At 42.1% G+C, this 13,375-nt stretch overlaps 1 protein-coding gene across 2 annotated transcripts in view; it reads left to right on the top strand.

The window, feature by feature from the left end:
- The window catches only part of MED13 (mediator complex subunit 13), a 176,794-nt gene that overhangs the window by 80,720 nt on the left and 82,699 nt on the right, over positions 1 to 13,375 (top strand). For both annotated transcript variants that reach the window (XM_081945361.1, XM_081945360.1), the window contains exons 5-7: positions 3,053 to 3,250; positions 10,514 to 10,696; positions 12,696 to 12,858. In XM_081945361.1, the coding sequence (XP_081801487.1) occupies positions 3,053 to 3,250; positions 10,514 to 10,696; positions 12,696 to 12,858 (544 nt within the window). The remainder of the gene's footprint in view (positions 1 to 3,052; positions 3,251 to 10,513; positions 10,697 to 12,695; positions 12,859 to 13,375) is intronic.

Below are 13,375 nucleotides of genomic sequence, written 5' to 3' on the forward strand. Positions count from 1 at the left end.
GCACTTTATAAGGCCTTGGGAAGGCCACTTGGAATACTGCATCCAGTTTTGATCACCACGATGTAGAAAAGATGTAGAGACTCTAGAAAGAGTGCAGAGAAGAGCAAAAAAAATGATTAGGGGATTGGACGCTAAAACATATGAAGAACGGTTGCAGGAACTGGGTATGTCTAATTTAATGAAAAGAAGGACTAGGGGAGACATGATAGCAGTCTTCCAATATCTCACAAAGAAGAGGGCCTGAGCAAAGCACCTGAGGGCAGAACAAGAAGCAACGGGTAGAAACTAATCAAGGAGAGAAGCAACTTAGAACTAAGGAGAAATTTCCTGACAGTGAGAACAAACAAAGTGGAACAACATACCTCCAGAAGTTGTGAATTCTACAGCACTGGAAGTTTTTAAGAAGATGTTGGATAGCTATTTGTCTGCACTGGTGCGGGGTTTCCTGCCTAGGCAGGGGATTGGACTAGAAGACCTCCAAGGTCCCTTCCAACTCTTGTTATTCTATATTCTATTTCCTGGTGATTGGCCCGGAGTTATCAAGCCAGATTTCATGACTAAAGCGGGACTAGAACTCACCTTCTCCTGGTGATTAGCCCAGAGTCATCCAGCCGGATTTTATGGCTAAGATGGGACTAGAACTCACCATTTCCTGGTGATTGGCCCAGAGTCACCCAGCCAGCTTTGATGGCTAAGATGGGACTTGAACTCTCCATGTCTCCTGTTTTCTATCTTGGTGCTTTAACCTCTAGACCAGCGATGGTGAACCTTTTTTGCGTGCCATAAGTGGGGGGAGCGCAGGGGGGTCATGTGCAGGCGTGCCGCACCCATAATGCAATGTGCGATCTAGTGTGCATGCGCGCACCACAGGCGCGACCCACCCCCCCATATTTGCATGCTTCTTTTGCCCTCCCCAAGCTCCTGAGGCTTTATAGGCGCATGGGGAGGGTGAAAACAGCCCCCCGCCCCCCGAAAGCCCTCCGGAGGCTTCAGGGACCTTCAGGAGGCTTCCCTGAAGCCTTCGGAGCGCTCAAAATAAGTAAAACGATAATAATTTTTTTGTTGTTGAGAATCTTGAATATTGCTATTGGAATTTACATTAACAGCCAGATGACTATTTTTAAAGTGATTTTGAACATATTTTTGACCAGTTCTTCTGTGTTCAGGTTTAAAAAAAATGTGTTCAGCAACTTTTCCACTATATCTCTGTGAAGTGTTCTAACTAGTGAAATGTATCTTTCCTAACATTGGTTAATGTACTTTCAGAGACCATCCCTTTATTATTAGGTTCTCCTTCATTTATGGGGAAAAAAATTGAACTCTGACTTTAGAGCATCCTGTAGTGACTTCAGTACATTGTTCTTGTTTTTTATTTTATTTTAAATTACCATGTGGTATACCAGAATATTGTTTCCATTCTTGATTTATTTTAATGAGTTTCTGTGTCAGATGTTCAGAAGGATTAATTTCTTGCTGTTGTTATGGAACATGATTCTTATATAACATACTGTTTTAGTACACATACATTTTAATGAGGGACAATAAGTCCTTGTCCTGAAATTGCCAGTAATCAGTTGCTCTTTATTGAAATTCAGTTTTCCTTCTAATACGAATAGGACATTCAGTTATTAATATCTGAGATGTTAACTTTTTGTATTAGTTTCGGATCTTGTTCGATAATATTAAACCATGATTTAGAGTTAAAAACTAGTAGACGCTAGTTTTTTTATCCTATTCTTTCCTTGCATAACATTAAAAAATGGTTCAACCTCTCTTTTTTTTGTCTGAAATTTAGAAAATTGCATAAATAATGATTTGTTGCTCACAAATTATAGTTGCATTTGCAGATAAGCTCAGAGTGACTTAAAAACCATCCAAATGTTCATGAAAGGGTTAAATAAAGTGAGTCACATTTAAAATTTTTGGGAGCAGGGGAATTGACATCTCTAATAGATGGGACAAATTAACCTAAGTAGTCCTTGGCTTCCTTGACACTAAACATTCATTTAGTGACCATTTAAAATTACAATGTCACTGAAAAAATCATCCTTACGGCAAGTCCTTGCACTTGCAACTGGTCCTCCTACTTATGACCATTACAGCATCCTAATGGTCACATGATCACAATTTGGGCATTTACTGCATGTATAGCTAATCCATAACTTAACAGTTCATTTAGTGACTGTTTGAAGTTACAACGGCACTAAAAAAAAGTGACTTAACGGCCATTTTTCACACTTGCAACCGTTGTAGCATCCCAATGGTCACATGATCCAAATTCAGAGGCTTGGCAACTGACTCCTATTTATGACGGTTGCAGTGTTCTGAAGTCACGTGATCACCATGTGCGACCTTCTGACAAACAGAGTCAAGAGGGAAGACCGATTCCCTTAACAACCATGTTCCTAGCTTAACAATTTCAGTGATTCGCTTAACAACCGTGGCAGGAAAGTTCATAAAATAAGGCAAAACTCTCTTTAACAGCTGTCTCAATTAGCAACAGAAAGTTTGGGCTCAGGTGTGGTTGTAAGTCAGGAGCTACCTGCCCCAACATTTGTAGGTCACTAATTCTCTTTAATTTCCCAAAACGGCTTGTGGAAAGTGGTGATGGGACCTACATTATTATCAAACTCTGTTCAATTTTGGAGGCGATGACGTTAGTCAGAGAGAGAACTGGCTCTACACCCAGTATCTTTTGCAATCACGTATTTATACTGTCATTTTTATCCTGTCCTCTTTTGCAGCCTTAGTAATGATACTCCTTTGTATAAATATTCTAAAAGGGAAGGTTCACTCTTAAGCCTCTCTTCGGTGCTCAACTTTCGCTGCTGAAAGCTATTTTAATAAGAATTGTGTGCAGCCCTTCGGGGAAAATACCGTTTGGCATGCCTCCAAAAATAGATATTTCGGTGAGACAGTCCCGAGGAAGTTTTCGTTGGAGAGAACCATCATGATTCCATCAGCAGTCTTTGGCTATACGATCCGAGCTTAATGATTGCTGCTCTAACGTGAGATATTTTCTTTTCTTTTCTTCTGTCATTCTAACCTCTAGTTATTCTGAGTCCGTTCGGATTGAATGGTACACTCACGGGGCAGTCGTTCAAGCTGTCGGACTCCGCTACGAAGAAGCTGATTGGCGAATGGAAGCAGTTCTATCCAATCACGTCCAACTTGAAAGAGGGACTGGAAGAAAAGCAGGAGGAGATGGATTGGGAAGATGACTCTCTAGCTGCTGTGGAGGTCCTTGTTGGTATGGCCTTTTAAAAATGTTTTCCCAAAAATGAATGTGTATTTGAATACCGTGTTTCCCCGAAAATACAAACTACCCCAAAAGTAAGTCCTAGCTTGATTTTTACACTTCTGCCCAATATAAGCCCAACCCCCCAAAATAAGTCCTAATTAAGACCCCCACCCACTCCAGGGTGCATGGGTAAAATTTAAGGTAGGGTGCGGATGGGGTATGCGTGGAGTTGCCATACTACTTATCTTTGGACAGTTGCAGCCAGGCCTCGCACACCCTGATACCTGCCTTGCTGGCCCATTTCTTCTGCAGCCAGCAAGGTTTTCCTAAAGGCCTCTGCAGCTGATAACAGAACTCTGGATCGATCCGGAGCTCTGTTATTGGCTACAGAGGCCTTCAGGAATGCCTTGCTGGCTTCAGACGAAGTTGCTGAAGGCCTCCTACGGCGAAGAGGAGGACTGGGACGTTGCGCGCAAGTGAGTTGAGTCAGTGGATGACATTCCCCCCCCCTCAAATAAAAAAAGGCTTGGTGCCTTTTTGGGGGGCAATATATATATATATATATAAGACAGGGTCTTATTTTCAGGGAAACATGATAGTAGCCTATAGTCCTAAACTTACAACAGTTCTTTAGTGGCTGTTTGAAGTTACAACGGAACTGAAGAATGACTATATAACCTTTTTTTTTTTTGCAATTACAACTGCTTGCAGCATCCCGATGATCATGTGATCAAAATCCAGGGGCTTGGCTACTGACTCATATTTGTGACGGTTGCAGTGTCCCGGGGGTCACGCAATCCCCTAGTGTGGCCTTCCGACAAGCAAAGTCAGTGCGGAAGGCCGATTCACTTCCGCACCTTGTTACTAACTTAACAACTGCAGGTTGATTCACTTAACAACTGTGGCTACAAAGGTCGTTAAATGGGGCAAAATCCACTCAACAAATGTCTCACCTAGCAAGGGAAAGTTTGGGCTCGATTGTGGTTGTAAGTTGAGGACTTACCTGCACTTACAAAACAATGAAGATCATTTCAGGATGGTTTATTAAAGCATCAAATGTCCTTCCACGGGTTAGCAAATTATCGTAGTCTGTGTTTGCGAAAGTTAACGATGCTTAAGGTCAATGGGGATTTTTGCAGCAATTAAGTTGGTTAAGAAGCAAGGGTATTGATTCAGAAATATGCTTATCAGTACATGTCATCCTCGGCCTACGACTGCAATGGAGCTTTCCCATAATGGGTGTTAAGTCATGAAAGCTATAAAGCCGATTATCAAATGACTGGATCCAATTTTATGGCTTTTTTTGTGTGGCCGTCATTAGATGAAGGCAGTGATCGTAAAGTGAACCCCCTCAGTCATAAAGTGAATCCATTGTTTCCCATGGGGCGTTTTTGCTGAAAACTGGAAGAAAATGCCAACCATGGGGCAACGGGGGCGGTGGCTACTGCCATCAGAATTTTGGAACCGGGTTTGGGGGGGGGGTCTATTGTAACTATAAATGGTCACTAAGTGGCCAGTCATAAGTCAAGGACTACCTGTAACTTCAACAGAGGAGTTACAGAGGTCTGTCCAGAAAAGCACACGAGTTTTCCATTAAAAAAAAAATCAATTACATATTCCTGTATTCTGAAGCAGAAACCTTCTTTTAAATAGCTGTTGGGTGACTCGCAATCCATCATGGCAGCTTTGTTGTGAGGACACACAACATGCTGTTACCTACCTACCTACCTCTTCTCTGGAGCTATCTTAGTTAAGAATTGTGTCATAAACACACTGATTTAAGAGCTGTTAATTGCCTACAGAAAATAGCAGTTATTTTGTCCCTGCCTGTTTACTTGCATGGATATATAATTCATGAAAGCTTGTGCAATAATAAATTAATTACACACCACATTACTCTTTGTTGTATAAATAAATCCCTGGGCTCTCAGATTATATTATGTTTTTTAATTTTAACTGGAATTAGAATTGCTTTAAAGGTAGTATTAGGAGAACTTAAAGGCTTTGCCAGAAAAGAGCACAATAAGAATGAGGAGCAAACTGTAAAATAGAAAGCAATATAATAGGTTTGTGCAAATTAAGGTAAGTCTAAAATAGCCATTCAGACAAGTCGTTTAAGGAAGGGAACTGGATGTTGGTTGAGTCCAGTTATGGAACGTATTCACATAGACCAGTGATTGCGAACCTTTTAGGCACAGAGTGCCTAAACTGGAAAGCATGCACGCACCAGAAACCAGACTACCAGCTGGCCGTTGCACATGTGCACCTTGCCAACATAGAGGGCTCTGCTTGCCACCCCTGGCACGCATGCCACCGGTTTGCTATCACGGACGTAGAGGATTCAACATGTTGTTTGATAATATAAATATAGGAAGAAAGATGAACTCTGAAAAAGGATTGGTATTTTAATTTCATTTTTACGGTTAAATATCATTATTTAATCCTAATACTGGCTATCTGATTTTACCATTAGGACAATAAAAATTTGTTTTGTTCATTGGCATTTTCTGAAAAAAACCACACATTTTTGGAAATTGAAGACCGCGCGCCTTATTAAAATTTAGATGGGACAGGTACGCCTTGAGTTACCACCTCAGTTGAGGCCAAAATTTCCATTGGTAAGCAAGGCGGTTGTTAAGTGAGTCCTATCCAATTTAACAACAACAACAACAATAACACACACACACCGGTGATGACATTGTTGAGAACCACTGCTATGTAGCACATATTGCTTTACAGCAGTGGTTCTCAACCTGTGGGTCAGGACCCCTTTGGTCGCCTAAGACCACCGGAAAACACATATTTTTTATGGTCTTAGGAACCAAGACACCAGTTTTATGGTTGGGGGTCACCACAACATAAGGAACTGTATTAAAGGGTCGCGGCATTGGAAAGGTTGAGAACCACTGCTTTACAGTATATTTGTTTACAGTCTGGGTAAACCAGTGCTTCTCAATTATTTTCTGTCATGCCCCCCCTAGGAAGAAGAAAACATTTCGCGCCCCCCGCGCGACTGTAAATAGTATCATTTGTCTATAAAATTGTTATAAGTACACTTCTGCATAACACTGTATCCTTATTAACGTATAAGAGAATAAAAGAAAGAAAGAAATGTGGATCAATTTACAACAAAGAATAGCTTTATTAACTGTAGCAGAAAAGATTTAAAGGAGCACAGGATTTAAAGGAACACAATATTAAAAAAAACTTTAACCTGCAAAACAAAAATATGTAAAATAATTTGAGCTGAGCCCCACTTTATGGAGCCTCGCGCCCCCCCTGGGGGGCCCGCCCCACTATTTGAGAAGCACTGGGGTAAACAAAACCACATTTTGCACATACAGGTAATCCTCAACTTACAACTTACTCATTTAGGGAACGTTTGAAGTTACAATGACTCTGAAAAAAGGGAGTTGTCACCAGTTTTCACATTTACGACCATTGCTGCATCCCCATGGTCATGTGATCAAAATTCAAACGCTTGGCGACTGGCATGTATTTATGACGGTCGCAGTGTCCCAGGGTCACGCGATCCCCTTTTGCGATCTTCTGACAAGCAAAGTCAAGGGGGGGGGGGGGAATCTAGATTCACTTAATAACCGTGTTACTAACTTAACCGCTACAGCGATTCACTTAAGAACAGTGGCAAAAAAGGTGGTAACTTTCTTATTCGGCAACGGAAATCTTCCTTTCAATTGTTGGTTGTAAGTCAAGTTCCTGAATTAGGTTAAGGTAAAGGTTCCCCTCGTACATACATACTAGTTGTTCACGACTCTAGTGGGCAATGCGCATCTCTGTTTCAAACCTGAAGAGCCAGCGCTGTCCAAAGACATCTCCCATGGTCATGTGGCCGGCATTACGAAACGCCGAAAGCACACGGAACGCTGTTCCCTTCCCACCAAAGGTGGTTCCTATTTTTCTACTTGCATTTTTAATGTGCTTTCGAACTGCTAGGTTGGCAGAAGCTGGGACAAGTCACGGGAGCTCGTTACGCGGCACTAGGGATTCGAACCGCCGACCTATCTACGTTTCTGATCGACAAGCTCAGCGTCTTAGCCACTGAGCCACCACATCCCCTTTTTGTATTAGGTTAGAAAGGTTCCAGATAGAAATAATAGAAAATACTGGTAGCTCTGGTTTAGATTTTGGCAGTTATTTTGCCCTCCAAGCTTGTTTCAATTTAGTTTCATTACCAGACTAGGTAACACCATCAGCTTGTCTCGTCCTCTTCTCCTTAGCTTATAAATGTCTTGTGTGCCAGTATGGTCCATTGGTCGTTGATTTGGAGCTATATTTAAATTCTGAGCAGCTGATCTAAATAGAGTCAAACATTCACTCATTCTTTTAAGCTTCTTGGGAGTATAACATTATCCAGGAGAAGTTGAACCCTTTATAGCTTTCTGAGTTGCAGACGGGGGGGGGGGGGGGGGGGAGGGGGAGGAACACGATAGAAGCAGGATGTTAGTAATTTAAGGAAGTCCTCATTTAGCTTTGATCAACTATCAAGATGCACTTGTCTGAAGCCTTGCCTCGAATAATCTTCCTGCTCTTTGGATGTCAGGGCAGTTGTTACCCACCCTGGGCTTGCTTGGCACAATGCAACTTTTCAAAAAAAGATGACATTGAGATGGATTAAAATTTAAGTGCTTGGCACAGGAGAGTGGCATAATTGTGGACCCAACCATAGAGTAGGATTTACGGCCCAGATGTTAAAAAAAAAAAGTTTTATAGCTTTGGTGGAGGAACAGAAAAAAGGCAGATAAATTATATTGCATCACTGACAAGGAGCATGCTTTTAGCCTAGCGCTGCTCTGAGGATAATCCAGACGAAGACAAAACGAGAGAGTTCCTCAAGGATTTAGATGTGGGAACAGAGGTAGTTTCAGGTTTCATAGCTGAAGAAAACTGTACACCATGCATTACTGAACTTAAATGGAGACGCCAGTCACTTGAATTTCCCAAACCGTTCCTGGGCTTTCTATGATTCTAAGGAAAGAAAAAAATGTCTAAAGTCCCTTATCCCACAGCTTGTAGTTAAGAGCGCACACGTCGGGTGCAATGTTGTTGTACATTTTTTGAAATGGAAAGCAAGAAGCCCCAGCTGGGGGTAGGGTAGGAAAGATGTGATTTTACTGTGAGGACACTGTTCTTGTGCAGGTTCCTCTGTTGTCTGATTAGTCACCACACATTGTCTAAAATGTATATTTGGTTCATGTGATCTAAGCCAAGTCTCACTCTGCTTTGGCTGAAACTAGGAGTGAAATCTAGAGAATGAACACCCAATGTAATTTCCTGCAGTTGCAGGGAAACACCGAGAATCGTGTAGTATGTCGCTTTAAATACAGCTTTAAAAAAACAAAAAACTCCCTAACTTTCTCCCAAATCCCAGGAAACCCCTCATCCAAGTATATAACAAAATTGAGTATTGTATGTATTTATTTTCTGGATCCCCCCCTCCCCTTGCTGTAAACCGCTTAGAGAGGGCTGTGAAGCACTGTGAAGCGGTATATAAGTCTTAAGTGCTAGTGCTATTATAATTTTAGAATTGTAAGCTGCCCAGAATCATTTGGTTGGGATGGGCATCTATAGAAATTTAGACAGACAGACAGACCCACACCCACCACACAAACAATGGATGGATGGATGGATGGATGGATTCTGGGAATTGAAGTCCACAAGTCTTAAAGTTCTCAAGTTTGGACACCCCTGGTTTAAAGTATCTGCCTTCCCCCTTGCTTGTGACAAAGTCACGAAAGATGATCAGTGACCCCGTGACACTGCAGGCGTCATAAATACATGTCAGTTGCCAAATGCCCCAGCAGTCAGTCATAAGTGTGAAAAACAGTAATAACTCACTTTTTAAGTGCCATTGTAACTTTGAGCAGTCGGTGAATGAATGATGGCAAGTTGAGGGCAACCGATATTGTTTTGTGTTTTTAAAAATAAGCTACAGCGGCTGGACTCGCACACTGCCCTTAGCCACGACAAATTCCCTAATGGTTGAATTTCATTTGTGAAGCCAGCAACTCTTAGCGAGGATTGAAAGAGGGAGTGAAAAGACTTGATCCATCTGGCGTTGCAGGAGAAATAAACAAACCTATTACTGTATAACCGTGATGGTGAACCTATGGCAAGCATGCCCAAAGTGGCACATGGAGCCATGTTGCCTGGCATGTGCAATGTTGCTCGTTCCTCTACTGGGTTTCTGTTGCGCATACACGTGCAATGATCAGCTGGCCTTCGTGCCAGATACTGGAAGAGCTGGTCTTCCATTTTCCGGTGTGAGCATGCATGCCAGCCAGCTGATCGTTACATGTGCATGTGTGTGCCAGTAACCGGAAGACTAGCTGGCATGTGCCGGAAACCCAAAGTTCATTTTCCGGCACGCGCATGCCCCCTGGGCAGCTCTTCTTCCGGATTGTAGCCCTGATGAGCGCACACGCACTTACTTGGTGCCGGGAAGGTTCGCATACACTGCTATATGCCATATTTTTCGGAGTATAAGACACCCCCCCCCCCAAAAAAAGAGGGTGAAAATTTGGGGGCGTCTTATACACTGAATATAGTCCCACCCACCGGCCGCAACCCTTTGACCTCTGCCTCCCAGCAATTTACCTCTTTGCAGCAAACTGGCGCTTGCAGAGGCTTCAATAAGCTATAGCAATCCCTGAAGCCTGAAACAGCTGATGATCGGGAGAAATTGAAAGTGAAACTTGCTGTTTGCTCCACCAGGCAAATTGCTGGGAGGCACTTTTTTTTTTCTTGTGCTAATCAGGCTGTTTGCTGCAAGGATGTAAGTCAACAACTATAAATGCCTATAGAATGTTCAAATTATTAGACTTATTTTTTAAAGACTGCTTTATTATTATTCTAGACAACTTAACAAAATGAAGAAGCTTTTTAAAATAAATGCTTGTTCTGAAGAGCCCCAGTGCTATTGCTTTAAAAAGTGCTATTCTTTTAAATAGCGGAGAATAACTATACTTCCAGAAAGCACATCCAATTTTAACAGCATCTGTACAAGTATAGTCTGAAATGTAACACTAGAAACAGTGTACGTGTCTGTACTGTTTGCTGTTTGTTGCAAGGAGGCAAATTACTGGGAGGCAGAGGCAGATATTTTTCACTTGTTTTCCTCCCCAAAAGCTAGGTGCATCTTATACTTCGGAGCGTCTTTTACTCCGAAAAATACGGTAATGTCTGCTAGTGTATCTGTAACTCAACAGGATTGTGAAATAAATCACTGTTCCCTTTTTTTCCCCTCTTTTAAAGCTGGTGTGCGAATGGTCTACCCTGCCTGCTTCGTTCTGGTTCCTCAGACAGACATTCCTATTCCTAGCACTGTTGGTGCAAGCAACTGTTTGGGTGTCCATCAAGTGCCTGTTTCCACGAGAGATCCAGCTATTTCCTCAGTTACTCTCACGCCACCAACCTCCCCAGAAGAAGTTCAGACAGGTAGAGTAAAAACAATTATTGACCTATCAGAATGGACCGCTCCTAAAATTTGTCTTTTGAATCTCCAGAGTAGAAGAACTTCCAACTATTTTGACGTGGTCTTTTATCGTGACGCTTAGAGTGCATGTGAGGACCAGTAATATCCAGTAAAGCTGCCACAGTGAAGTGTAATACATTCAACGCATATGCTTTGTGTTGTAAAAGAGCAACAAAGATGATTAGGGGACTGGAGGCTAAAACATATAAAGCGGTGGCCTCCCAATCTTTTGGGCACCAGGAACTGGTTCGGTGGAGAAAGATTTTTCTGTGGACTGGAGGGAGTGTGGTCTCGCAGGCTGCCTGGATCCTGCAGATGGGACTTTGCTTGTTTGTGTGGCCCTGTTTCTGACATCCACAGACTGGTGCTGATCCACAGTCCGGGGTTTGGGGTCTCTTGATATAAAAAATGGTTGTGGGAATTGGGTATTGTCTAGTTTAATAAAAAGAAGGACTAGGGGTGACATGATAGCAAACTTCCAGTACTTGAGGGAAGTACAGAGAAGAGAGGGTCAACCTATTCTCCAAAGCACCTGAGGACAAGAAGCAATGGATGGAAACTAAATCAAGGAGAGAAACAACCTAGGACTAAGAAGAAATTTCCTGGCAGTTAACACAATTAAACAATGGAGCAATTGCCTCCAGAAGTTGTGAGTGCTCCAACACTGGAAGGTTTTAAGAATAGATTGGACAACCATTGGTCTGAAATGGTATAGGGCTTCCTACCTGAGCAGGGGGGTGGACTAGAAGACCTCTAAGGTTCCTTCCAACTCTGTTGTTCTGTTCTGTTCTAATTTTATTAAGATACAGGTAGTCCTGGACTTACAATGGTTCATTAATGATCATTCAAAGTTATAACAGCACTGCCAAAAGTGACTTGATCATTTTCACACTTATGGCTGCTGTAGCATCCCTGAGTCACATGATAAAAAATTCAAGAGATTGGCTCAGAGGAACAATTTGCCTCCAGAAGTAGTGAATGCTCCAACACTGCAAATTTTTAAGACGAGATTGACAACCACTTGTCTGAAGTAGTGTAGAGTTTCCTGCCTAAGCAGGGGGTTGGACTAGAAGACCTCCAAGGTCCAGCTGCCAACTCTGTTGTTCTATTCTATTCTATTCTATTCTATTCTATTCTATTCTATTCTATTCTATTCTATTGGCAACTGACTCATATTTATGACGGCTGCAGTGTCCTGTGATCATGTAATAACTATTGTGACCTCCGGACGTGCAAAGTCAGTGGGGAAGCCAGATTCACTTAGCAACCCATAGCAACAGCACTTATATACTGCTTTACAGTGCTTTACAGCCCTCTCTAAGCGGTTTACAAAGTCAGCATATTGCCCGCAACAGTTTTGGGGTCCTCATTTTACCCACCTCGGAAGGAGGGAAGGCTGAGGCAACCTTGAGCCTGGTGAGATTCGAACTGCCAAATTGCAGGCAGCTGTGAGTCAGCAGAAGCAGCCTGCGGTGCTGCAACTCTAATCAGTGCGCCAGTGTGGATCATGCCACTAACTTAACAACTGCAGTGATTCACTTAACAACTGTGGCAAGACAGTTTGTAAAATGGGGCAAGACTCACTTAACAAATATCTTGCTTAGCAACTTTCTGTTGGGCCCAGTTGTGATCGTAAGTCAAGAACTACCTGTAAACCCAATCAAGTTTTTCTTTCTTTCTTGTGGATGCTTTTGTGTACTTATTGTCAACCAAAGACTAAGTTTTTGATGCGGGGGTGGTGGTGGTGTGCATACTTCATAAACCTTTGAGGTTTCTGCTTAAGCTTGCAGTCACGCAATGTCCTAAAATGCTGGGGTTGTTAGCTTTGACTTGCTTTCTAAATTCATAAATCACTGTGTCTCACTGACCAAAGCTCTATAGATTTTCCTTTCTGGTTTAGCGGATTATGGGGTAGATACAATATAATAATGAGATGTGTTCTGCTTTGGCTTCCTTTTTCAGTTGATGCTCGCTCAGCTCAGAAGTGGGTCAAGCTGTCTTCGGTTTCCGATGTGTTCAGTTGTGACAGCACTAATCACCATGGGGGGAGGATCCCTCGAAGGCTGGCCAATCAGGTGGTTGACAGAGTTTGGCAAGAATGCAATATGAACAGAGCACTGACCAAGTAGGTGGTTTTATTTTATTTTTGACATTTGGTAAGAACGTCAAAATGTATCTCAGTAAAACCATATGGGGAAGACGGTACCGCCGGCTTCTTTCCGTATTGTAGGTACGGATCTAAATTGAAATATACCCGCCAACTTCCAAAAAGTTAGGAAACTCACATGGATTATCTAAAGCTTAATAATTGATTTGCTAGCTCAAGATTATTCCACTATTCTTTTTCTAAGTTTGATCAGCCAAGTGCTTTGGGGAACCTGACTGTAAGTCATGGAGATGCTAAAGTTCTTTGATAATTAAAACAGTGACACGGAAATTCCCAGGAAATACCTTGTGATATTAGAGGCTAATAAATAACATCCATAATAATTATTGAATTAAATTTGTGTGCTGCCAAATCATTCTGGCTCCTAGTGGATTACCACATTACATACAATGAAGCATCCAAAGGGAAGAAAGATAATTACTATCAAACATTTGAAGTAAGCAAATACACTTATCCCACAAAAGACTATAAACCC

The sequence above is a fragment of the Natrix helvetica genome, assembly GCF_964273705.1.
Source record: "Natrix helvetica genome assembly, chromosome: 2".
NCBI lineage: Eukaryota > Metazoa > Chordata > Lepidosauria > Squamata > Natricidae > Natrix > Natrix helvetica.